This window comes from Agelaius phoeniceus, chromosome 2 (genome assembly GCF_051311805.1).
Source record: "Agelaius phoeniceus isolate bAgePho1 chromosome 2, bAgePho1.hap1, whole genome shotgun sequence".
Taxonomy (NCBI): Eukaryota; Metazoa; Chordata; class Aves; order Passeriformes; family Icteridae; genus Agelaius; species Agelaius phoeniceus.
Window position 1 is genome coordinate 52,533,498 of NC_135266.1, and position 27,936 is coordinate 52,561,433.

The 27,936-nt window shown below is 35.3% G+C and overlaps 1 protein-coding gene across 6 annotated transcripts in view; it reads left to right on the top strand.

The window, feature by feature from the left end:
• DACH1 (dachshund family transcription factor 1) overlaps positions 1 to 27,936 on the top strand; it is a 352,148-nt gene that overhangs the window by 318,767 nt on the left and 5,445 nt on the right. For 2 of the 6 annotated variants that reach the window (XM_077173622.1, XM_077173626.1), the window contains one exon: positions 1,174 to 1,240. The exons of the other annotated variants lie outside the window; for them this stretch is intronic. In XM_077173622.1, the coding sequence (XP_077029737.1) occupies positions 1,174 to 1,196 (23 nt within the window). In that variant the 3' untranslated portion in view covers positions 1,197 to 1,240. The remainder of the gene's footprint in view (positions 1 to 1,173; positions 1,241 to 27,936) is intronic. 6 annotated transcript variants of the gene reach the window in all.

Sequence of the window (27,936 nt, forward strand, 5' to 3'; positions counted from 1 at the left end):
TTTTGTTCCAGTTTCAGTATTTAGCATGACAATTGTAGGCAGGAGTGAGGAGAAAGAATTGCAGGGAAAGAACCACTTCATTCCTGAAGCACTGGAATAAAGCATGCTCAGTACACATAGGGCCCTTTATCTTCAAAACTCTACAAAAGCTTTCCAGTAGTTGAAACATTTTCCAGTACTTTCTTGGAACAAAGACCATATTGTCACAATTATACAAAATTTCAATTGTGTCATTTTATTTGTAAATGATATTTTGTATACTTTACTATGCACCATAGAAGAAATATTATATACACATATCTATTATATTCTATTATACAGTATATCCCATAATTAAACATATAATACCACCTCTTGCATCTTTCAGGTTCTGGGGAAAAAATTCTTACTAGGGAAATTCTTTCTTATTCCTCTCAAAAATATATCAGTGTCTCAGTATCTAAGCATGCCTGGGGTAATAGTCTTTTTATCCACAATCATTTTTCAATTTACTGTGTTGAGCATGCTATGTAGTTTTATAACTAAGCAAACAAAGGTGGGAAAGCTTCAGTGCTCTGTAGGGAAGTGATATAATTGAAATACAAAGTGTAATTTCAGCATTTAAGAAAAATTATGCAAGAAAATCATAATTAAAACTAAAGATTTTGTTTACTATTTATTATAAATAAATTGATACTTGTCAACTTGAAGTTATATCTAATGTTGCTATTTTTAAGTATCACTTTGAAGAGTAAGGAATAGAACTAATTTAAGCGTAGAGGATAATTGCATTTGTCAATAAGGGGGTATGTTCTGTTCTATTTTTTCATCGTGTAGCACTCATTTAGATTCACTTTTAGTGCATGTAAAGTCTTTTGTAAAATGGGAGCAATAATAAAAGGAATTTGAATACAAGACTATAAAAAGAAGCAATGCAGGGTATTTTAGGGTGTTGTTTGAGTTTTTTAAATACTGAGTAGGTAACAGTTTGCTGCAATATCCATAAAATGTTAACAAATAGTCATAATAAATAATTCAAATTTGGGTCTCGGATGTACTTATGTATTTTTTTGAGCAATAGAAAGAGATAATAAGCTATTAGGAACTGGTGAAGACACTGGTTTTAAATGTTTTCTTTGCTTCTGTTTTAAATAATAATAAAGCAGATTATCCTCTTCTCCATACATATTGTAGGTTCACTAGATGCCTATGCCTAGCTCCCAATCCGGTTTCCCAAGACCCCCTCATCCCACACAAAAAGGTACCATACAAAGATAATGTTTGACTTTTATATACTGTTTTGTTAACAGACCTCTTACTAAGCACTAGAACAATGACATTTACTGCCGCTTTTACTTTCTTATTTACGCTGAATTTTCTTCTCCATCTGGTTACTTACCATGTATTTGCCTGCCTACATTATTATGTTTTCTTTTCCCCTATATATCCCACATTCCCAATTTTCTATCTCCCAGTAGTTTCCCTCCCCAGTCCTGTATCTTCATTTTCATTCTATTTAAACACCAATCATACACATCATCTAAAATCCTCTAAAAGTATTCTAGTTCTGCACCATCTTCACCATTGACTGTTCTTTCCTTGTCATGTTCCTGTAATGTGTTCCTTTTGCCAAATTGCTCACAAATGGTTTTGTGCTGTTGTCCCAAAGCTATTGTTGGTAAGAAGAGGAAGATTAATCAGATTTTCCCTCTTTCATGCTGCTATTTTTGGTCTTTTCCATTTATTTAAATTACTATCAATTGCCTCAGTTTGTACCTTTTCTGCTTTCTTCCAAATAATTTCCAACTTCTGCATGCTGTCATTCCAGCTGCTCCTGAAATCAGCTCTATCATTTTCTCCCAAGTCTTCTTACCCTGCTCAGTTCCCTGAATTCTCAGTTCTATTTTTTTTACTCCAAATGTTTGTTTTTGTTGCAAGAGGCCCTTTGCAGTTTCTGTGTTCTCAAAGTTCTTCCATCCTGCTCACTCTCAGTCAGTTCTTTCCTCAGCTGTGCATTCTCCTCTAGCAGAAAATTTATCCTCCTTGTCCATTGGTCAGATTTTCACACCTCAGTTCCTTACTCTGCTGCAAGTATTATTTTTTTCTTCTAGCACATTATCAGCCATTCTTCAAATGTGTCTGTTATCTACTCTCTCTGTCCCTCAGCAAAAGGAACTTACCTTTTCTAAGCCCTTTCCCACCAACATCTTCCTTTCTTTAGTTCTCCACCTCTCCTCCAGGCTCATATTAACAGTTCAGTTAAGTATAATGCTAAGTGGTTTCAGTTTATACCTTCCTGGTGTAAGAAAAAGACCTACTCAGCTACCATGCTCACAAAACCTTTCAGGGCTATCTGTCTTTTTTCCCTCCTAGAGAGGACAAGGCAGGAAGTAGAGATGTTGACTAGATCCAGGAATAGAGAAAGAAAATAACAGCAACTCAGCACACTGCTCATCTTTGAGGTTCCTTTGCAGGCTGCTGAACAAGCACAAGAAAGAAATTATGATTTAAATTTGCCCATTGCAAGTGTGCATTTCGCTGCCCAAATATTAGGGGGAAGCTGCCCTGTAGTTGCCCTCCACATTAATAAAAATTGCTTATCTACAGCTTTAGTCTTTTGCCCTGAAACATAACCTAAATTGTTTCTGCATTGGTTTGAAACTTACTTAATCTATTTTTCAACAAGCAAAATCCCCATAATAATCTCAGCAACTGATAGTCTTTGATTCTTGCTTCTTATATTTGTGTTTGAAAGATGGTTATCTGAAGGACTTCCACAATGAAAAGGAACTTTTGGTGGTTCTGTGAAGCTTCTGCACACAGTTCTATTTCTGATATATAAATCTTGGACAAAAGCGTGTGGAAATATGTGATGATATTTTTTATAAGATCAAAAACTTTATTGGAAAAGGCCATTATCAAGGCTGTGAAGTCAAGCATTCCAAAATTAGGAAATGGTAGAATTAAGGTTGTCTTCCGCACCTTTGTTCAACTGTCTGTGTATGTGTCATGATACGATCTTTAATTATGTGATTAGATACTGCATTTTTCACAGTACCTTGTCTCATTCAGTGCGGGGGACAAAAATATAGGTGAATAAAGGGATATCTATCCAATATTTTCTTCCATCTTCAGTGGTCAGTGTGTCTTGTAATGCTTTATGTAATACTTGGTTTATGGATACTATTTCCATAATTAGACATCATGCATTAGAGAATAGTTGCAAATTACTATATAAATTACTTCCATATATTAAATCTTAATTTTGGCATTTCCTAACAGCTGAGGGCTTTGCTTCACTAATGTCTTAGGTAACCTCTCCTAGGGCCGTCTTCTTAACAAGTAAACTACAAAGTCAGAAGTTTCACTGTGAGACAACATCTGAAACCATATGGAATTGAATTTTAAAATTCACAATGATAAAGCTAACCAAGCAACTGATAAACTGTAATACCATAATATGAGCAGTGTGGCCTAAGAAATGACCATTTTGCTCTGGCAGTTTTACAACTACTTGCTGAGATAAAGACAATTTTGGGATATATTTTGTGCTCTTGGGCACAGAATCTTCTTTTCATTTTTCTTGCAACCTGTATCACCTGTAACAGTGTCTCCATCAAGCTTTCTTTTTCTTGGCTCACCTTCATCTCTGGGTTTTCTATCACCGTTAATAACAACTACCAAATTTTCTTGATCTTTTTTTCCTCACACCTTCAACGACAAGTTTCTTTCCATATCCAGTCATAATTCCAGCCCCAAAAGTTTTGACTTCTTCTGCCTAATACTCTTGCTAATCAAGATCCTGATGTCTTGATACTGACTCATAACATTCTGTCTATATGGCTCATGTCTAGTCACTCACCACGACTTTTCCTTCTAAGAAACCTCTGAAAATATGACTTTGCTTGACTTTCTTGCCTCGTGTTCTGTCTCCCCTCTTTCCTTGTACTTTCAACTACTGGGTTCTGTTCTTGTCTATTAATGTAAATAATTCAGTCCCCCAGCTTCAGTTGCAGTTATTGTCAGCCAGTCACTTTCAGTACTTTATTTCTCAATGTCTTCCAGTGCCCTGGTTTCTATGTTTCTATGTATGTATTTAGCCAGTCTCAGTCACTCCCTCAGTCACATTTTCTGTCCTTATTTCCAATTTTGATCACATCAGACTTGTCCTAATTTCTGAAAATCTTGAGTATTTTTATGAGTTCATGTTTTTAGACTCAGAGAAGATTACTGTTGGCTGCTGATTGTAGAGAGGGTACATTTTCCAGTGCATGGCTACTCTCAAATTAACTAATGATATTTTATAAATAGTTATCAATATACTCAAATGACAGAACATGTATTTCTTTTCCAGAGATATCACTATTCTTTGCAGCACATTTAACATATGTCTTCTCTTTTGTCTTTTCTTAATTTATTTTCTGCATGATATTGACTGTGATGACCAGTGCTAAGTATATTTCCTTTATCTTTAGAGTCCTTTCAAGAATTGCATCTTTCCCTTAGAGCTTCTGTCTCCTATCTCTGCATTTCTGTCTGTTCCTTTCCACGTCCCCCTTTATCAAAAGAATGATTCCATTTTGCATCCATAGCTGCCTAAGGACGAGGTCATCCATCTGTATAATGCCATGTAAAACAATGGCCATATGTTCTCTAAAGTATTAATTGATTGAACCTAAGTAAAGCACATGATTCTTTATACATTTTACCAAGATTTTTCTTGCCTTTTTTTCCTTATTAAAACTCTTGGAACTGCTAAATGTCTTTCTATATGTATCAACTTGTAAATTCTGCATTTTTATTCAATTGACACTTGCTCGTTAGTTATGGTGGTTTTATCAACACTTAGTAAGTACTATAGATTTGTTGTTACTCATTTATTATTGCATGGGACTTCTAGCAGAAAGGTGCTTGGGTTTAGTATAGAACCAGAATTCTCAAATGAATGTATCAGGTCATTTGCAGAATGAAAATACATTTTCATTTTCGCATGTGATATTCCCTCTTCTCTGTCGACCCATTTCAACACTGTTTCAGCTTCCCTTCTATTGCTGCTTTCTCATTTTCCTTCCACCTCTGTTTCACCTCCTCCCCTGCCAAGTACTGCTTCTGAATATCCCAAATATTTCTTAATATGTCACTTCCTTGACCTGCAAGGCAATGTGTGTCTATGATCTGGAGCCATGTGGCTGCTGGCTGACTAGGAGGTGCATGCATTCTGAGGGATCAGTGACAAGCCAGGAGATATGCATTTTCTGCTGGACATCTTGTTGCTGCCTCTTGGCAGCTGGGCAAATCAAACAGTACATGATGCTTCTCAGCAGCTGAAGGGCCAAACAAATGGTTTTTCAAACTGCAAGAGACCCACAGCCCACCTGTTGTACAGGCCTGCTATAAAGGTTGAACATTTCAGCAGGGAAAAGAAGTCAGGAGCTGGAAACAAAGCTGTCAGAAGCCTGGAAGGCAAAGGGATTTTTTTTCTAGATATGTTGAATAACTGCCCAAGGAAACATCTGCTACTTAGCTAGGCTGTTTATGGAAACAAACAGCTGACTATTCTAGACCCATAGAAATATAGAAAGGTTCTGTAAAGCAGCAGTGACAAAACAGTGGACTGACTTGTTTGGAGATGAACATTTCTGTGATTTTTAGACCACTTAGCCTCTTATTCCATTAGGCTGAATTAAAAAAGCAAAAACAAAAACAAACCAAACAAAAAGGAAATTAAAAAAACCCAAAAATCAAACAAGCAAAAAAACTAATCATTTATATTTAATTTGCCAATAAAAATTCTTTTATTCAGTTTAAGAGTCAAGAAGCACTTTGAAGGTCTGCCAATGTGAAATAACATGTCTTGTGAAAATGTGACTTTCAGCAATCTGATGGATAGATTTTGCATTTTTCTTTTTTACCTGTCTCATTTTCAGGTTTCTTCATTAAATTTTCCATTTTTAAAATTTCTAAAGATCAGTAAGACAACTGGTTTCAGTCTCTACAGTTTTGGTTAACTGCAGGCATAGGACAAGACTGTCTCTGCAATGTGACTGTTGTCCTTTGGGTTATTCTAGCACCTCTCTAGGTAAGAGTAGTTATTTGAGGTAACAGAAACATGTGGGAAAGACAACAGAACGGAGCAAAGCCATTGTAGTGACCCACTGGGGAGTGATAGCTGCTGTTTTGTTATTGATTCTTCTCTGCATGCCAGAGTTTGACAAACAAATTGATGCATTGGTGAAAACGTATGCACATGCACTGTTCAATTATAGAAGCTAAAGGATAGTGTGCTTTCTGCATTGCTCTTCTCTTTAGTCTTTCTTATGCTCAAAAGAAAATTTATTTTCAGCCTAGTGATGGTCTTAATGGTGAGACACCGTTAAAATATTGGTGTCTAACCCTCAGTGACATTTAGTGGAGCTGCCTTAGCAACTCCCTTTGGATAGTCCACCTGATTCTATTTTATTTTTGTTCAGTCTTCATAAAATATTTGCTGGTTCAACATTGTTTTTATTTGCAGTAACACATAATGCTTCATTTTCCTTTTGATTAGTGCCTTAAACTTCAGCTGCTTTTTGACTTCACTGTGTAACACCTTGTATTAATGTCAGGGTCATGCACTTATTATTCATGTGAACAGTGCTATTCACTTCAATGAAATTATATACATAATAATAAATAACAACATTAATCTGTGTGCACCACCTTGAATTTCATTACTGTTGCAGAAGATACATCTCTGAAAATAGGTTCTCTTAATTTTTATACATTTTAGAAAGAGCTTGGCTCTCTCTATGCACACTAATTTTAACATTTTATTTTATTTCCCCTAAGCCTTACTAGCTTTACCAGCTCACAAGTTTTAAAGACACTTGTTTTACTGATTTTTTTTTTGGCTTGACAGACTATCCGATATAGTTTAGCTTTTAAACCTAGATTCTATTGTAGACATTTAAAACATCTCTTGCTAGTTCATCTGTCTTTTACCTGGAATACTTGATGAGGAAACAGACGTTAAAGATTTATTTTGTTTCATATTTCATTGACCATGGATAAATACTGAAATTATCTTACAATGCATGGAAACCAAACAGCAATAAGTAAGTTCCCTATCCACCTGCCCAGGAGTCAGCACTTTGGCAGGTTTTCAACCCAAGCTAATCAATTAAAGACAACATTGATTAACTTAAACAGAAGGTGATATTGATTGCAGGCAGTAACCTATAAATAGACAATTGTTTCATAGTGTTCATAGGTCATTGTTAGCTACACCTTTAAACTTCAAGGTACATAATCCTATTACCTATTACCCAAAAAGCAAAGGAAAGGCACAGAGTGAATATACAGTTATATATATGTTGCAAAGTACTCTTATTCAACTCTCTCATCCAACATATACTCTTACATAAAAAATTTCACATTTTATTTGAAATTGCTATCTATTGCAATTTACATCTCATTTTATAGCTGTGTGAATATGGAGCTGATGGAAATCAGATATGTTCCTGACTTTTCTACTGAGATGAATGGTTAATCAATCAGATCTTCTTCCAACATGGTGCTTTAGTTCACTTTTAAAGAAACTGTATGTAAAATTAATGACTAAGCATGAACAGAGTCAAGTGGGAAAATTCAGGACAATATGAATACTAAAAAGACCCCACATTGTGCTCCAGAGGCTTTATATAGAATTGTTTTGACTTTCATTTTCATTCATCCTACATGTTCATCTTATTCAAAGAGGGAAGGATAGGATAGATGAATTCTTACTTAATAGACTTCTGGGGTCACCCCAGTTGTTTTGCTACCTGGGAATGATGGGCACTGCAAGCCATCATCCTAGGTATTTTTGTTTCCCAGAAGTACTCTGTTCCCTTCATCTTCTCACCCAGAAGGTGACTGAAACCTGATCAGGCAGGTAGAATATATATTTCTAGTATAGTCTCATCAGCTAAAAAATAAATAACATTTTCCCTTTTAGAGAAAGAACTAAAAGGCTTGATTTTTTTTTATAAACCAGGATGAAAAATGGATTAAAACAACATTGTTTCAGTCAAACAGTATTTCTATAGCCTACCATGAAACGGGTATAAATCAAGTGGATTTCTAGTTCATTCACAGCTGAACTATAATGTGGAATGTTCTGAGGTTGGTTGTGGAGCTAGACCTGCTGGCTGTAAGCTGTTAATCAGTATTTGCCTATACAGAGAGGCAATGTGTAGAGAGCTGTCTCTTTTTCTTATGTTCTTTTTCCCCCCACCACATTTACTACATCATAGACAAGTGCTGGAAAGTAACATCATATCATGTCATGTTAAGATATGTCATAAAGAGGATTGTTTCTTGGCATTAGTTTTTTAAGCTCTATAAAGATTTAAAATTTCCTGATGTTTGTGTATTATACCCATATAAAGGAATTTCATCTTTCAGTATTAGTGTGGCATTCTTCTATTAAACCCTTAAGACCTCACCATCAACAGATGTCAAAATATTTAATGATTTGGGATTTTTCTAATAGATGCACTTCCCCTGTGACTTCTGTGAAGAATGAGGGAGACAACTCTTACACCAAAATAACAGTAATATTTTTCAGTTCTTCTGAAAATGCTGTGCTTTGGAGAACTAGTAATGTAGACTAGTAGCCAGGAAGTTACTTTATCCATTTAGCACACATAGGAGGAAATCTATTAGACAGGGAAATCCATATGTCCTTCCTGAAAGGTGCTACAGCTTGAGTAGGTAAAAAGAAGCATCCGATCCAGATAATATTTCAAATCTTGAATTTCAAGTTAATTGAGACTTAAACCATTAAATACAAATGGTCACCATCCTATTCAGTGGCCATTTTTGACTATCAGCCACCATCTGCATCAAAGAAAAAATTTCTAAGCAAGCCATGTGAGCTAATCTACCAAGGCAGGTCATAATCAATTTTCTATCTTATCCCTGCATGTCTGAACCTCTGAAATGAGGTTTTCAGAGAGAAGTTAAGATATTCTTATCTTAACATTAATTCTTGCACTATTTTAAAAGTTATTTGCTTGTCCATAAGTAGATGACTTGTGCTATTTGAGGTGCTGCAGTGCATCTGTGAGATCTGCATCATGCTTCCAGAAAATCCAGGCCTTTCTGGAGCAGCAGCTGGAAGCAGCCTTACAGGATGTGGAAGTCTGACTCAAATCATAGCAGATATTGAACCAAACCCCTTTTGAATGCCTTTGAACATACAACATTCATTTAGAATGCCTTTGAACATACAACATTCTACACTTGGGTTATATTAAATGAAAATTCATAGTTTATTGTGTATATATTGAATAAAATATATATTTATCACTGTGTTAATTCTAAAGGGAAGGCCTATGCCACTCCTATCATTTTTACACACAAACATTCATGAGATAATTTCTCTAGATCTTGCTCCCCTGTTATTTGTGGACTAGCTTGTTTTTAACATAGCATTTGACTGAGACAGGAAAAAGTCAAGTAGGTAGAAAAAGTTGTGGGTATTTTTAAAATTATTTTTAAAGAATTCCAAACGGACTGACTTTCAGGAGGATCTGATAATATTTACCATGTGTGACTCAAAATGAGCTCTTTGGCCAAATAGATAAGTGGTCCTGGATATGGTAGCCCTGAACTTTGCTAATATGTTAATACATTAGCATATTCTCATACTTTCTCTGTTCTTTGGAATATCTTTGACTTCTTATCTGTACATTTAATATTAAAATCTTTTCATAGCTACCTACTTTTTCTTTTTGATTTGAAACAAACAATTCATTTTGGCCATGAAGCTTGCAAGAGTAATCATATTTTAAAAATAGGTAAAGAAGCAAAGTTGGTCTTTAGCAGACATTCAACAGAGTGTATTTATTAAGTTTGTAATTCCTTTCAACTGCTAGTGTAAATAAGTATATTGAAACAAAACAAAATCAGGCATCAAGCTGAAGGAAAGGCTGTTTGTGCATAATAGTTCTGATAAACTTTTTAAGGGCATATTATTCATGGGAAAACACTAATTTTTTAACTCTTAAAAATTAGCTAGTCCAAAATCAGTTTGTTAAATTTTGGTTATTTATTTTCAGAGGACATTAAACTGTTATAATGTTTCTGCATGAATTTAAGTTTTAGTAAATAGATACTTACTTTTTATTTGTGCTACTGATTCCAATTTGCAGCCTTGTGGCTGTCTCAGATAAATTGTTTTGAGCTATGCCAAGAGTAACTGGAAATCTACTAGAAATGTTTTCATTGTAATATCTGAACAACTTTGCAGTCTTTAATGGATTTAGTCTTCACATCAGGAAATACTCCTGTGATGCAGAACAAAGCAATTATCTTTATATATAGAGGGGCTAAGGAGCTTGATCATGAATATATCAGAAATCTGTGGTATAACAGAGACTGAGCCTAAATATTGCAAGAGTTCAAGATTTTATTCTGCCCTTCATGTTTTGCCCTCCCTTTTATATATTCTGTCATGCTTTCTCATTGTACAGACATATGGAAAACTAGATGGAATTTACCAACTTGAATATCAGTGGCAGGATTTATGTCCCAAAACTCCATGCTAGCAGAATACAAGGAGCACATCATCTGTGCCTGCTCTGCACTTGCTCAGACTGATGGCTAACCTCTGTGAATATCAGGGTAATGACAAAGTGCACCTGGTCTAAGTATTTTCAAGTCTTTTCTTTGTTAGACAAAGCTTTGAAAATACAATAACATATGCTGCCTACCATTATTTGATTATGACTTGATTTTGTATGAGTGCTAGTCATATACCAAGTTGACCCTGTGTATTTATCTTTTGTAAAAAAGAGCTGACATAAATTCTAGATTCTGGTACTTCTACATAAATATAACCAGTTTGGTTAAAACACCTTGCATAATGACATTTCAAAGGTTTGAAGGTACAGTAGTGGAGAATGGATTATTTAATTACTGTAGGTTCTATCAGCTTCCTAACCCAAAGTTGCACTGAACTTTTTTTCTTCAGCTTTCTTGTGTACACAGAAGCTCAATACCTGCTATACTTTTACTCATAGAAGTAAAAATAAACCAGTATGAGCTTTTTGTGTTTCAGGAGCTGAAAGCCTGTGTGCATTACTGCACCATCCTTTTAATGTTTCAGTCAAAACCACAAAGATGTAACATTTAATTGAATCTGAGCCATCAAATGCAAATCTGTCCACAAGTGTGTTATGGCAGCAGCAGAGTTTTATGTGAAAAAGTATTTTAATGCATTTCTTTTAAAAGGTAAACTGATCTCTTGCCAGCAGTGGGGCAAGAGTATTCATTAAATCTTTTGTTACTATCATCCCTACCTATGTTGCCTACAACAGTATTGAAATTACTGTCCCATTCATGGCCAGGTAAACTAAAGCTATTGAAGGAATGTAACCAAATAATATCACTTAAAACTTTACACAAATACTGAGGGGAGATAATGACTATGAGATGTTAGTGACTGTGCTGGTAAGTGCTTTTGATTTATATGGGAAGTTATATATGTCCATGAACCTGTATTCTCATCACATTATGGATTCAGGCAGCATTCTTGATCTCAGGTCTTTCTGTCAGACCCATCTGCAAATCCAGGCTTCAGACCTAAAGTGCTGTAGTGAGTTCATCTTGTAAGCATTGCATGAGGGTCTTCTTAAATGTGGACAGCACTGTGAGGATGCTTATTTGGAAGTATCACTCCAATTTGAAGCATTTTGATAAGGAGTAATGCACAAGGTGAAGGGTAAGGCAAAACCTTTCAAGTATTGTGTTTCTACTTGTTAAAAGGGAAGAGCCAGTGAAGGAATTAGAAGAGAGTGACAATTCAAAGAAGCAGACTAGGAAAATATTTTTGCCATACAAATTTGTTTATACAACCGAGACAGAAACTTTAGTAGGTGAGATATGAGGAGAAACATCATGTGAATTTATAGCTAGAAAGAGGGATAGGAGAATGAGGGGCAGAGACTTTTTTGAGAATAAATTTAGACACTGTGTTGTAATGAAGAGTCAGAAGTTACAAACAAACAGGATAGTTTGATTTTGAACTTTACTGACAGACAAGATTAAAAGAGTAGTTCATAGTGACTAAGAGTAGTAGTAGTGGGGAAGATGAGGAGGAATCTGAAGAGGTGAATGATTAACAGCTCTGTTTTCTCAAACTAAGATTGTCAGAGCAGCGACACATGCACACAGAGGATCAGAAAAGCAGACTGAGGTTTTATGTCAGACAGAAGGGAACAGACCTGGAGTACAAAGGGCTGTGTCAATTGCCAACATGGATATGGTGACTGAAATTCAGTTTATGGATTAGACTACTCAGATACAAAGTATGGGGAGAGAGACAGTGTGAGAAAGATTGTTGCCCTCAGAAATTAAAACAGAAAGTTGAGAAAGAAGTAAAAAATGTAAAACTGAGAAAGAAGATAGCAATGTGGAGGGAGAATAAGAAGATCCCAACAAAGGGTAAACAGCATTTGAAATGCTAGTCTAGAATCTACCAGATATGATATGAGATGTTATTCTAATATTTGTTTGTATAGAAATCATTAACACAGACACATTTAATAAAAGTTTCAATAGATCAGCTGACTAGCAACAGAAATAATGGTCAAGGAAGAAGGCACTTCCCAGAATTTTGCAAGAATTGTGTTCATTCATCCACATATTTGACACTTCCTTAGCCAATTAGGAACATGCACATACTGCATCCATGTTGTTAAGCAGTATGTAGTTGTAGGAAGGTTTCATACATTTTAACTTTTTATCAGTACGTCCCTAAAGACATTGGGATTTTTATAATGAATCATTACAGTGTGAGTTCTAGACATTTTATTGGGTAATTTTGCTAAACCTCTTTGGTAGTTGCACTTAAGGATTTTGCTAATTGTGGTAATCAGCTTTCAAAAAATGTTAACACATGGCCACATTTTCCCTCCTTGTATTTAAACAGAAAAATCTCTATTTCTGTCAGACGCTATAGATTTTCCACCTAACTGAACTAAGAAATAAATTATATCAAGTCATTGCACTTTAATATCTGATTCTAGATAAAAGGTGTGTACACAGCAAAACTTTCAGAGGGAGGTGCCTTCAGTTGGAACTTGGCAAACCTGCAGGGGAGGGAGAAGTTAATATTTTAAAGGGGCCACATAGTCTTCCATTACCTTTAATCCTGCAAGAAGCTAAGAAATGTAGAATGTAAGTGAGCAGATGTTCTCAACAGCCTTCTAGCAGCCTGTTTTTGTAGAGTGCCAGCTAGTGATTTTCACTGCTTGTGGAAACCCAGCTTTGTGCTGGGGTAAGTGTTAAGGAGAGCAAGTGAAAATTCCCCTCTGCGTACCTTGTAAAATGAGTGTGTGTATATTCATGTTATGGAAAAAGAAAATTATGTTGTCGGATTTGGAGAGGATAATGTAACTCTTTTGCTAGAGCATTTTTACTAAAGGAGCTTAAGCTGCAGAAAAAACGCATTATACCTTGGGTATTGCATGTAATAAAATGTTATTTAAATGAAAGATATTGAAATAAAAGTTTCAGTTTAGGAACTTGAGTGTATTGTTGTGAAAAGCCTAGTCAGTTAGGTTTATAGCTTCATCTTTTCACAGGAAGAAGCGTAGGGAATCCTCGTGCTTTATGCAAGTACAGTAGGTTTTAGATAACAGGATCAGGTCCACAATTTGCCTTTCTTAAAACCTACAATAAAAAATGAAAATAAATACCACCACCACACAAACTACAAAGGTGAAAAAATGCTGTATGTTGCATTTTCCTACCTCCTGTGGCTAGGGACAGAATGCAGACATGCCACAATAATGTTTTTTATTTCTACTGTTCAAACCATATTAATGAGAACATCATTTTGGAGAACTAATTATTTCTATTTGTCTTGTGTCACACTTTCTAATTCCCCTATATTAGCACAGCCAAAGCAAATTAATTGCTTTTCCAGCAGTTGAACCTTGTCCAAGAATGAGCTCACATTCCCTTCCAGTTCTGCAGTTTCTAGGAGTGCATTGTGTCAAAAATTTCTCTTGATACTAAACATAGCCCAGAGAATATCTTTGCAGATTTCTGTTGCTGCTCACTTGATGAAATTTATAAGTTTAAGTGACCCACTAGGAAAGATAAAGTTCTTAGCTGCAAGATTATACATCAAAACAGTTAAAGTGAAATTAAAATTAAATGAATGAATCTCACTGAAGCAAAAAAAGCAGTAATTAATGGTTCCCTTAATTGTCTTCATAAAATATTTGCATGGGTCTAATTTGCATAATTTGCATGTATTAATTAATCTTTCAAAGGAATTTTGTGCTGAGAGAAGCCAAAAAATCTCTTTGTTTTATTTAACATCTAATGAAATATTTATCTTCGTTAATGAACTTCTCATCTTCATTAAAATAAAAATTGCACAAGTTTGTATGTTTTAAATGTTTTTATAATTGAAGTATACAAAAAAAATTCTTCAGACCTACAGTATCTGAAAAACAAACACATTATTTCACATTCTGTGTCATTTTGACTACAGCAACATTTAAATTTGGAAAAACCCTATTCCCTCCACCAAAAGTTTTCAAGGGTTTAAAAATTATTTCAGTTTTATTCTTAATTGATGATAATTTTTGGGTTTTTATATTTTACAAACAGGGATGACAAAGTAAAAATATTGGTATTTTTTATTATTGTCAACCTGTGACACTTCAGAGATTTTATGGAACAGATGTAATGCACAGAAAAAGAGACCAGCATCATAGGTTGGAGTTTAAAATACTGCAGGAGTTTGTACATGATATGGGGTTAATTTATACTCTACAAGATTACCAGCTGAGGAAAAAAGAAAATAGTTTGTGAGTTACTACCTGGCACTTAATGATTGAACTTGGAGTAAGCCTGATGAGTGTAAGTTACAAAGGACAGTCCTGGCTGCTGTGATCAGCAACTTTGAGTCAGTATCCAAAATAGCCAGACACGCAGAATGAGAATATGCTGTGGGAAAAAAAAAAATCATCAGTACTGAAGTTTTGTGCAAAATCTGAATATAGAACTGCAAGGAGATTAGATTAATTTAAGAGCTAATTCTGTAAAAAAAAACAACAGGTATAAAAGGACAATGATAGGGTGTTTGGGAAAAAGGTGAAGGCTGTTACTTAAAATGAGGACCACCTAAAATCCCAAAGTAATCTATCAGCTACTTAATATTGCTGGAAATAGAGTCTGTGGAGAAAGAAGACAAAGTATAGTTAAAATAGTGTCTCTACAGAATGTTAAAACTGTGCTTAGTAAGACAGGTGAAAAGGAGTTTCATTCACTTCAAGGATGAGTACAACATTATTGGAATAATGAAAATATACTTGAAATAAGGAAATGCTTGGGGGTTTATAATTTACAAGAAATTATATTTGCACAGTAAAACAGCACAATGGGATTTTTATTCATTTTCAATATGCCTGCATTTGCTTAAATCCTTGAACAAGTTTATAAACATGTTAATGTGTTTGCATTCATTTTAGACATGCAATACCTGAGAAAGCCAAGCCTGCAGAGACCAAAAAGTAGGTGCTCTTTAAGAGTGCTTTAGAATTTAATAAACAGGATGTTTAAGCTATCAAGATGGTATAGAGAGTCATATATTCTTTACTACATTATCCTATAATTTTTTCAACTGATAAGATATAGTGGGACTTTGCTGATACCATAATGGCAGTATAGATATTGCTCCGTGTTCTGAAGGTGTGGAATAGCTGCTGAGGCAATGTAATTATCTATAAAATACCCAAACAGTATCAGTGGGAGGGATATGTTCCACTTCACACATTTGTGGGGTAGATGTCTTTATCTGAGCTATTTGGCTGGACTCCTGTTAAAGTCAATGAAGAGTAATAGACACATCTCTCCCTTTGAAGAAAATGAATCACAACTTCCAAGTTTCTTCATTGATTATAAAGGGAGTCTGCTAAACCAGTTCAAATGCAGCTATGTTCAGTGCAGGTGTCTGAAGTTAATGTGATGAATTTCATGTGTTGTGTATTTTCCTTTTTGCTTGCCTCAGAATTCCAGCATCAGTTGTGACAGTAATCACACCAGAACAGCTGCATTTCAGTCACGTCTTATAACTACTGATGTTAGAAACGGGTAATTTTGCATCAGTTCTAGAAAAATATCCAATCTTGACAATTCCTTTTCTGTTTCATATAACTTTGAACAGTTTTGAAAGTTGCATAAAGTATGACTCTCAAATGTAGAAAGGAGAATTTGAATTCTGCATTAGTACCGAAGCTTTGCACCATTTTTTTTTTATTTGGATGCTACTACACAACGCACAAGGCATGAAACAAGAGTCAGAAAAGCATTCTGAAGATTCTGAAATAAGAACAAAAGCAGCCATAAATTGAGAGGTAGAAAAAGAGATAGATGAGGTACCAAGAAAAGGAGGTGGATGGAAGTATCACAGAACTCTAGAAGGGAAAATAGTATCACATTACTCATACAGCTTCATTATATTACTGTGACTTTATTACTATATCATTTCTAATTAGTAATGGACAACTAGTTAATGTTTTGCCTTTTAAATGTAGTTATGCTAGCAAACAAGATGTGGGCTGGAATTAACTTGATGTAGCATAGAAGTCTTCAATGTAGGCATCTATATCTGTGCTTGCCACCCTTGACCCTCACTGGATATAGAGATTTCTGTATCTATATAGATATAGAAATATCTATATCTATAGAGTTCATCCCATTAAAAAAAATAATTAGAGTACCCCAGTATAGACTGCTACAAACAAATTAAGTAAGCTCAGTCCTATTCCAGAAAAGCTGAATTCAGTTTCTGGAGGTGAGAAAGTAATTTCTTCAGTGGTTGTTGTTGTTTGTAGTGTATGGAGTTTTTTTCCCATAGAATAAATCCATTTTATAGCAAAGGTTGTAATTATACTCCAAAATTGTCTAATTGCAAAGAATTTATGTAGGATTTGACACAGTCACAAGAAGTATATGCTAAGGAGTCACTGTTTTGCCCATTTTACATTTTTCAGCAAAGAGTTGAGTGGATAATATCAATTTCAGAATTAAAATGGTACCACTTGTTGGGGTGGTTTATATACTTTACATCTGATGTTTTGCTCTTGAAAGGCAAAGGAATACCTCAGTTGGCATGCTTCAGGGCATTTTTAACCAATGCCTTAAGCCGAAACCAAGTTTTTATGCATGAAGCAAGAAATAATATCTACTGATATCTTGATGGCAGCACCGATGCTTTGGTGCCACACAAGGGTGTTGTGAAACTTAATTAATATTTGTAAAGTATTCTGGATCTTGGATGAAAGGCACAGTAGAAGTTCAGTTATGTTATTAACTTTTGCTTTTATATTTTCTTTGGTGATGGATCAGAGTCCTAGGCATTAAAAAGTGGCAAAGAGAGGGGATACAGCAATTTACAACTATTATCAGCTAATTATAGTTAGTTTCAAATTTTGTAGAAGGAAATAGCTGGAGAAATATTTTATGAAATTTAGCAAACTAATACTTGATAGCTGAAATTTTGTGTAAATGTACCTTACCTGAATCATCATATGAGAAAAAATGTAATAGACTGACTTACCTTAATTATTCTGCATTAGATCAGAAATGGTATATTGCTGAGTGACAGCATTTTGGTGTGGTACAGGACTGTCTCTCCTTTATAATCCTAAAATAACTGAGGGGTCAGAAATCCTGTTAAGGAGAATGAAAGTTCAACATTCACTTAAAATATTCAAGAGGCAAAAAAGCAGTTAGAATTAAAATGTAAATAAAACTGTACTGTGAGATTTTATCAGGCAGGCAGCCCTTTGTGCAGTGTTAAGAGTTAAGAAGGCAATCATCTTCCTAAAATATCACTCCAACTTAATTGCTCTATTTCATCAGTTGAAGGAAAAAAAAAAAAAAGAAAAAGATAATCTTGCCATCAAGAAGTCTATATTAACTTTAACTAACTGAGGGTCTGATGATTTAATTTAAAAGTGGCCAAAGATTTTAGGTTTTGCCCTTTCCGTCTTTGGCAGTAATATTAAAAAAGAGGCATTTTTGTGTCCCTGAGAAATAGGAAATATTTATAATAATTTAAGATAAACAAATTTTTAATATTTGTTTAATATTTAATATGTCTGTAATACTCACATAAATTTCATATTGCAAACCAGAAAAGCAAGCAATTGCTATGTTAAATCTACTGTAATTCTAAAAATAGTGTTTTCTCACAGTGCTTATTTTTTATATTGAGATGATTAAAAATAAAAGAAAACAATTTCACTTTGTGTAATTCAAGAATTTGGCTTTCTCATGGATTTGATGTGGAATTTTACACATTTCTATTAGTATCTCAAGTACCTATGAAATTAAAAAAAATAGTCAGCTAAGAAAAGGAAGTTTAAAGGAAGTGAAACTAAAATTAACACATTTGGAAGGACTACTTAGCCAGCATCACGTTCTATCTAAGCTAAAATTTGCTGTCAGCATATATCTATAATAAGTATTCTTCCAGTGAACTGCCAGCTGGCTTGTAAAGAGGAAAATGTATTCTATAGAATAGACTGCTAGCTTTAAAAAGAAATATTTTGCTTTTGCTCATTGTAGGGTTCTGTAACACCTGAAGGACATCCTGGGAGACAGCAGCATATATAATGATAATGTGATGTCATTTTGTTTTTCCTAGTTGAGAAACACAAAGTGTGTACCAGTAATGGTAAAAACATTTTTTCTATTATATTCTTGTCAGCCTTATTTTTTTAAAGTGATGCAGCCTCTAATAGCTTAGGAAAAGCAGCAATAGCATAATAGTGTGTTTTGTCATGGATATTAGAAAGGATGGATCACAATGTGCTACAGCTGGCCTTGGAAACAAAGTGTTATGAAGGCAGGACCAAAAAATTTACAGTGCTGTTTTATGTGCATGAAATTAGAATATGGATTGTTGAAAATATACAATGCTGTATTAGATAATTTAAGTTTTGACTTGTTTATTTTTTCTATGTGTTGATTCTGCAGATTTTGCCTGTGACAAACTGTCGGTGCAACCATTGCATTAAAAGACATGTATTTTTCATGATATTGTTTCATGCTGCAATATGCTGGCTACAACTCCTTTCAAGTAATCAAGCTATATTGAATACAAACATAAAATAAAAAGTAGCAATAATTTGCTTTCATTTTTAGCTTTATACTCTGACTCAAAGATATACACTCTTAGCCATTGGAGAGAGAACAGTATCTTTGCACATTGCTGAACTGGACATAAAACACTGTGGCTGGATCAGACTCCTTGGCTTCACTGCAAATACTGGAAGCATCATAAAAGTAGTACACTGACTGGAGGATCAGTTCCATTTTCAACCTTGCCATCAAATTTGTTATGACAATCATAGTCACTTTCACTGCAGTAACTATGCCATCTGATGCAATCTGGTTCCCAATGCTAAAATATTGAAAGGCTCAAATTGTGTTTGTATTAAAACACACAAATATCGGTTTTATTCCAGTTCCAATTGGACAATAGTTCCAGAGCTTGATCTTAAACATTTAGTGAACGGAAGAAACTCATAAGGTTTCCCTCTAGTTTTTTTTTCCGTATTCTTGCAAAACCATTGACTTCTTAGTTTTTCCAGCTAAAATTAACTTTATAGCCAAATCTATTTTACAGTAAATATATTCAGGATATGCTCAGTTTTTGATTCTTTTTCTATTTAAGTAGCACAGCGTTACAGATAGTACTAGATGGGCTTTAAAATCTGCATTTTCAGGCTCTCATATCACAAATATTTTCATAAAAATCATTTAAATACATCCATCATCCTGGAAGACCACTCAGAGCTGAGTTCCTGTAAAAGAGGTGGTTTGTGTCTCTTATTATTATTATTTAATGTATATACAAGGAATGATCAGTTGCTCTTCTCTGATAAGCAAATCAATTAATTTTATGTGCATGTTGTCGACTGTATTCCTTGTCTTATACTAGTAGCCTATTCTGAAATAATTCCAGTCTAAGTTCACCTTGAGCATGGGTAACCAGCATCTTAAACGCTGTTCCAGGGAGTGTCCTGCTAGTGACTTGTACAATGCCATTAGTGTGTTGCCATTGACAAGAAACACTAAGTAGAAAGCTGGGAGAGGTGGGGAGAGGAAGGGAGATGGGTGGGGAAGAGTAGAAGCAACCAGGAAGTAACATTTTTCATTTCCCCTGTCTTGAGAAAATCACACTTTGAAGCAAGAAAATTTTACACTTCAGATATTTTGCGCAGCTCATTGCTTCTGGCTGCAAGGTAGACACTTGATCCCAAAGTCATTGGTTAAGACTGCTCTGTGGTTTAATTTAGCCATTCTCTTTTCTCTTGCTTACTTTTTGATGATGAACCATGGTGTTAAGTTCTCTCTGGGAAAGCATGCTGCTTCCATATGGTCTGGGATTTCTGTAGTGGGGTGCATCCAGGACACAGTCTGTCATGACATGCTGTTTTTTCTGAGGAGTCTTTACTGGCAAAGACACAGAGTGGTGCCAAATTCAAACCACCTGGCCCTAAGGCTAATTGAGTTTTTCCTGGGAGGGTAGAATAATCATTTTGAAGTACCTATCTGAAATTATGTTACCACTGAGAGGGAATGGGGAAGATTGGCTTGTCACTGCAGTACTTGAATGCATCTATGAAGATGTATTCAAGATGGAAGTTTACAATTAGTTAGGGGAACTAGTTTGAACTCTGAATTGAAAAGTGACCTACCAGGGCTAGCATTTGCAGTTGCCACAGAAGCAGATTTCCCTCATAATATAAAATGCTGGTAGTTTTCATTCTGGAAAAGAAAAAAAGCCTTTTGCTTAAGTATTGCTTCATGGCTAACTACTGGGTTAGACCCCATTTATGTGCTTCAGCTTGAAGTCTTCCTCAGAATTAACATGAGCTGATTTTATTTTCAGTTTTGTAGTTATGCCATTCATCCTAAGCCCTGGGAACCTCATTAAGACCTATGTCTATTTCTGTGTCCTGAAGGATTATGTGTGACTTCAGTTCATAGCTGATTTCCTAGAGCATGACTTCTGGTTTGGTTTCTTTTGGCTTGACTCTTGTTCTGGAGCTGAATGGCACTGCTTGGTGTCATAAACTTGCTTTCATACAAAATACCTAAAAGCAGCAAGGTTATGTTACCTATGTTTTGACATCCTGTCCATCCTTAATAGATTTTCCATAAGCTTGCTGTTGTGCAATCTGTCTATTTTACAGCCTCATTCCTTCCTGTTCTGCATGTGACTATTTCTTCATGTTTGGCGTTGGGCGGTTACTCTGTTTTAGCACACAGATGAGAGCAGGAGTGGTTGTGTATTAAAGTGGGGTGCTAATGTGATACTGATATTAAGAAATATTCCAGAATTATGTATGCAGGCTAATATAGCTTTCTTTAAATGGCCTCTATTTTCCAGTAGACTTTGCAGCAGTTCAAATGGCATCTCAGTTACATAGTCTTGTATTAATTGTGGTGTTTAATATGAAAACAACAAAACACTAGTCTGCCTTTTAGTTATTTGGGCAACATGAAATTCAAATTACTTGTTTAGAAAAGATGTGGCTGGGAGAGAAGGGTGAGGTAGGTTTGTGATTCTGTGAACCAGAAGAGGTGCTCTGTGTAGGAGTAGGTATTAGATCTAAGTCTTTTCTTGTGTTTTGAAAAGTAATGGAAGTAAAGCTCTAGAAAAGATAATACCATAGAAAAGCTCATCTTCATAAATTATTTGTATCTGCTGAAAGAAATTAACACTGTCTGTTGATGGAGAGTACTAACTATGGCCACAACTATTCCTAGCAAAATTATCATGACCCATGATACTTTTTCAGAATTGTATAAAAGATCTTTAATATTCATATTTTATTATAGGATCTATAGTTGTATACACCTCTATCCTGCCTACTGTATCAGCTTCTAGTTGAGTGATGGGAAGGATTTGTGTGCATTTCTGTCTTGCATGTAGATGGAGGGTAGTTTTAAAGAAATACCCACTTACATGTACTTTTGCATAGATACTTTCTGTAATTCAGCAAAAACTGCTGAAAGCTCCAGAAAACACTGATCTCCTGTATTTTGTTCCAATTTCTTTTTATGGTCACTTTTTCTCTCCAGAAAAGGAAAGTAATTCTTTTTTAAGTCTGTTTGAAGCTTAACTGTATGATTGATATCTTGTATGTAAGATTACTTTGATGATGATATTTAGTGTTAAAAAGTGATGATTTGAGCAAGGCACTAAAAAAGGAGGCAAAATGGAGAGAAGTGAAAGAAGAGTGATCAGACTAAAGGAATGAATAATAAAGTCTGTTTCCATCTGGCCTTAACAAAAAAAACCCCAAAACCAAACAAAGGCAGAAAGTGCCAGGCAGAAACTACGTTCCAATATTCAATTCTTTTTCAATTTTATGCTATCAGATCCAAGGTTGCTAGCTGATACTAAAAAAAAGTCATTTATGTTTCTGGAAATACAGTAACAAATAAAGCATACCTTTTTGTAGAACTTAAAACTATTTTATGCAGGACAGATTGTTCAGCACCAAAATTATCCACACTGTGATACAAACAGCACTGAACACAATGAGCTGTGGAAGCTCACAAGCTGATTGTATTTAGCTGTGACTTCATCCTTTAATAACTTTTCCACATGATTCTTCAGTTGAGAGGGTTTTGTTCTGTTTTGTGTCTGTTGTTGTTGTTTATCATTACTAATTTTTTTTTTTTACTAACATGAAATGACACAGTACAATGCCTTAGTGACTCAGGTTCAGTGCTTGCAAGTAATCAGTTCTGTTGCCTTTTTTTGGATATGGCTTCTTCTGTTTATACAAATAGAACAAGGGTTGCTAAGTTTGTGAAGCAACAAGAAAAGACAGTTTGATTTTTTAAAAAAATCTATTTCTTTCAAAGAATTTCTCACCTTACTAGTTCAGTTATTTTTCAGTCCTCAAAATGGCCAGTTTCATGCATAGTATATGATCTTTAAATAATAGAAAGTGACATATTCAGGTACTCCCCTGCTTTGTTAGTTTACTAAAGACCAGATTGCTGACCTTTAGCTTACTCCCACAGTAACATGGGAGTAATGGAAGTATATATTAATGATTAAAACACATGGTAAAATCACTGAGAGAAGATAGTTCAATATTTGAAAATAACTGTGAAAAAAGGTGTTTAGATGCTCTTTTTTTACACATCCATGGTTTAGTTTTATGTCTTAAATTAGAATTAAAATCTCCTACATATAAATTGCTGTTTTAAAAAGAAACACATGGACATCTCAGTTTCCTGAATATTTGTACTGAGTATTAACACAAATATATTTGTACATGAATGTTAAGTAGAGAAATGAAAGGTGTATGATTAATAACAATATGCAAATTTGAAACTAATTTATTGGTGTTACACAAAGGGCAAACTGGGATAGTGTTTGGCCAAATATGTTTACATACTTCATATTTGCATGTGTTTAATGAACATGCAGTGTGAAATCACCCATCTTTGCATAAAAACTGGATGGGCACTTTTTTTAAAGAATAAATTGCTTGAATTTCAAAGCCTCAGTGGTTGGGCCAGCTTTCCTGCATCTCCTGTACTCTGGTATGGAAGATGACAGTGGATCCATCCATGTTCCCCAATACATTTTCTACTTGTGCTGCCAGTAACAATGTCAGCTCAGTGTATATCCCTCCGTCCCTCCTTATCAGTATTGAGTTGTAAAACCTCAAAGTTCTAATCAGCTCTAGACACTAGGAGGAATTATTTCCCCTGACAATGTACTGTTTTGCACTTTATTAGGAATACTATGAAAAGTTATGTTCAGTTGATTCCATTACTGACTTTTACAAATGATGGGCTTTTTGTCTCACATTCTGCAAACTGAAAGAGACTGAAGTTCATCATAAATTATTTTCACATTATTAAAAAGTTAGACTCCCATTTTATCTTCCATCTTTGGTGGAAAATAAATCCTCTTGTGTCTCGATTTGGAATTAAATATATGAAGAGTATACAATAGTTGTTTCCTTTTAAGTTTTTTTAAAGAAGGGTTACAACTTGACTGTGATCCCTTCCATCTGCCACAATATGCTTGCTTTTATTTTGACTTCCCACTGTTGTCTTATCAAATATCACATGAATCATTTCCATTTGTTTGCCATCCTTTACTTTTTGTTTTGTTTCTCTTCCTCCAAATGATTAAAACATCAGCTTGAATGAATGGTTAGAAGTACACTATGATTCACATTTGCCCCATCTTATTAAAACAAATAAACCAACCAGTTATATAATTTTAACATGCTTGAGCTATGGCATGCAGATGCTTTTATCAGCTCTGGGCTGAAGAGGTTGAGTGCATTCGGGCATGCACGTACAACTGTTCTTTGAAAGGGACAAACCTCATTAAGATTACAGGTGCCTGGAAATAACTTTTGAGAAAATAGCTACCATTTTCAATAAAGCTACTTCCTGACAGGAAATGCAATTTATTATGTTACTTAGCACAAATGAGCAGCTTTGCTTTGATTTAGATATGAGTAGCCCCATTTAAGGTCACAAATATTTTATTTCTTTAAAGCTGAAGTTAGCAGTTTTTAATGGTTGGAGGGTCTGGCAACAGTATACTCAATTCCAATATGAAGCATCTGCTGCCTTTAGGAGCACATGGGCTAGTCCTGGGATTTTGTGTTGCAACATGTGATTTTAGAAGAGGACCCTAAGCTTAGATCAGTTTAGTCACCAGCCATAGAGATGGGGTTCAAATGGATTTTTTTGAGTGAAGAACCTTCTATTTCCATTAAATACATACGCATATGTAGTTTTTTTGGTTTCTGTTTTTGGGGTTTTTTTTTGTTACTTGTGCTAATATCATCCTTAGAGGATTCAGCTACCACTGCTATTTTCTTCCTAAGGACAAGAAAAGAGACTGAGAAACCCATCAGTACATGAAATCTCTGTTACCTAAAATGAAAAGGAAAAGAAATAGAAGTTTGAAAATTAGAACAGAAAAATGGTAAAAAAAAAAAACAACAACAAAAAACACAAACTAAAATCACAGAAAATTTCAGAGCCATATTTGGGAATAAAATTCCTGTCTTCACAACAAGAGACATCAACTATTGTTCTTTGAAAGTACAAAGAGATGAATAGATACACTATTCAAATACCCTCAAGACACATTTTGAGTAAAAATGGGCTTCTATCACTGTCCTGCACCAGTGATATTTGACAAAAATATGTTAACTGAAGTTAGGACTTCTAGCAACTGAAACTGTGGCTACTTTGATGTAAGGGTTCTTGGATCATGGAATTTACTATTCTACAGCTCACAAGTTGCAATTTAAAAAAAAAGGATAAAAAAATTATTCAAACCTTGGCATCCCAACTTTCCAAAGCTCCAAAGCTCACATTGAGATTTCATATCTTGTCATTCATTTTCTGAGCAACCTGGTCTAGTGAAAGGAATCCCTACCCATGACAGGAGAGTGGTCCTTGGTGATCTTTAAGGTTCCTTCCAACCCAAACCATTCTGTGATTCTGTGATTCTCCTTCTCACAAAGTATTTTGTCCTTTTCTTTTCTTCTTAACCTGGACTCTGGAAGTTTGTTTCTTATCAGCTCTCTGTGTCAAGCTGCTGTATCTTTCTGTCTGTTTGGTCACTTGGTTGGTTGTTTTCAGCTCCTGACTATAGAAAACACTATCCTTCTCCTGAGGAGAATTTACCTCAGTAGGTTTTGGTAAGATAACAAGCGACTGAATTAAGATGTGACAGCACACTTTGGACATTGATTTGCAGATTTTCATAAATTAAACACTGCAGTATTATAGTCATGATGATCACTGTTACTACATTTATTTTTAAAGCAACTCTGAGAATATGATTTTTTGGATGGCAAAGAGCCCTACTGGGACTTGCACTCCCAGTGCAGAAATTCCCACATTACCATCTAATGTGCAACTTATTTAGTTTGCAGCTGAAGACAAAACCTAGCATTTCATTGTACATTTTTATCAGTTTACAAGGTTCCATATTAATATGAATGGGTTTGTGTTTTTACCTCTGAAAATACTGGGCCCATAGAGATACTTTCTGCAAGCTGCCCACAGAACACTAAAGTGAATCATTACCCAGATGACATCTCTGTGGGAATGCATTTTGAGACATATGATTTGTTTCAGCATTGCAAACTTTTATGTCAGTTCCATTTGTTTGTTTTTTATAACATTTGTGACCTTTTAACTATTTGGGCATGTTCATCCAAAAGCCTCAAAATGAATCTTAATTAAAAAGAGTTGATCTAAAAAAAATACTCCCTCACTCTGGGTAGAATTTCTGTCATATCAATCCACAGACAAAAACAAATGATGCTTAGGAGTAGTGGCATTTTCAGTTTGAGTTACTAGCATGAGCTTGTGTGATCTTGCTGAACACTGCCATTTGCAAGAGAGCAATTAAAACAGATGACAATCTGCTAATCACACACAGTTCTATTTAGAAATTTAGCAGTATTTTCCCAGTTTGTGTTTTTCCTTGATTTCCTAAGAGTAAAAGTAAGGTTTTTTGTACTTATTTTGTATATAACAGTATGTAAATTTGGGAAAAACTTCAACACAGATCAACAATTTTCAGTAGGCTAAAAATATACCCCATATTGTAAACATCCTTAGTGTGTATGTGTCTGTGTTTGTGTGTAGTATATGTTTGTATGCATATTTTTGTGTGGCTAAAACATTGCATATTTGTTTTACATAAAATTGTTTTTATGCTGATAGAAATATTCTGCATTTGTTAACAGAAGAAAGTAATGCAACAGGCCTGCATAGCTGATAAATTAAAGGTGATTGGGAGGCAGAAGGCACAAGCATACTCAGGAATTAGGATTTAGAAGTAGTGGCAATTTCACATTGGCTTACAAAGAATGAGCTGGCTCGATTTGCTGATCACTTTCATGATTTGTAGGTTTTGTCTATGATTTTAACCTTGAAATCATTAAAGGCTTATCAGTGGTAATATTCCACTTGTATTCAGATAGGAGCTCTGGCTACACCTAGAGGCAAAGTGATTCTGGTGGCTTTGACAACAGCACTGAGAAGTTCCTATCATTTGGAAAGAACCTCAGAACATTAAGAATAGGGAGAGAAATGGATAGTAGCAAGGTAGTAGGAATCACCAATGGAAAGAGACAGCAGACAAATATAGGGTTTGTATTTGGTCACCACTTTGAGATGCAAGTTCATTGTTCCTCTGCAGATCTCTGAGTTTTTCCTAACACAGTTTGAAGTCTTTGAATTTCTGAAGTACACTGCTATTCACCTGTTGTTCATTCTTCATGAGTGGCTACACGAACTTCTCGGCCACAGTGCCATGGTCACTTCCCTGGGGAGCTTGTTACAGTTCCCAACCACTCTCTGGGTGAAGGACCTTTCTCTGATATCCAACCTAAGCCTCCCTTGACTTGGCTTTATGCTGTTTACTCAAGCCCTGTAACTGGTCATGAGAGTGAAGAGATCAGCTTCTACCCCTGCACTTTCCCATGTGAGGCGATTGAAGATTGCAATGAGGTCTCCCCTCTGTCTCCTCCAGGCTGAACAGACCAAATGACCTCAGCTGCTCCTCATACATCTTCCCCTCCAGACCCTTCACCATCTCCATTGCCCTCCTTTGGATGCTCTCTAATAGTTTAATGTGTTTTTACATTCTGGCACTCCAAACTGCCCCCAGCACTCGAGGTGAGGCTGCCCCAGTGCAGAGCAGGACAATCCCTCCTTTGCCTGGCTGGCCATGCTGTGCCTGATGCACCCCAGGACAGGGTTGGCCCTCCTGGCTGCCAGGGCACTGCTGACTCATGTTCAACTTGCCACTGACCAGGACCCCCAGGTCCCTTTCCATGGCACTGCTCTCCAGCCTATCGTTCTCTAATCTATGCATACCAC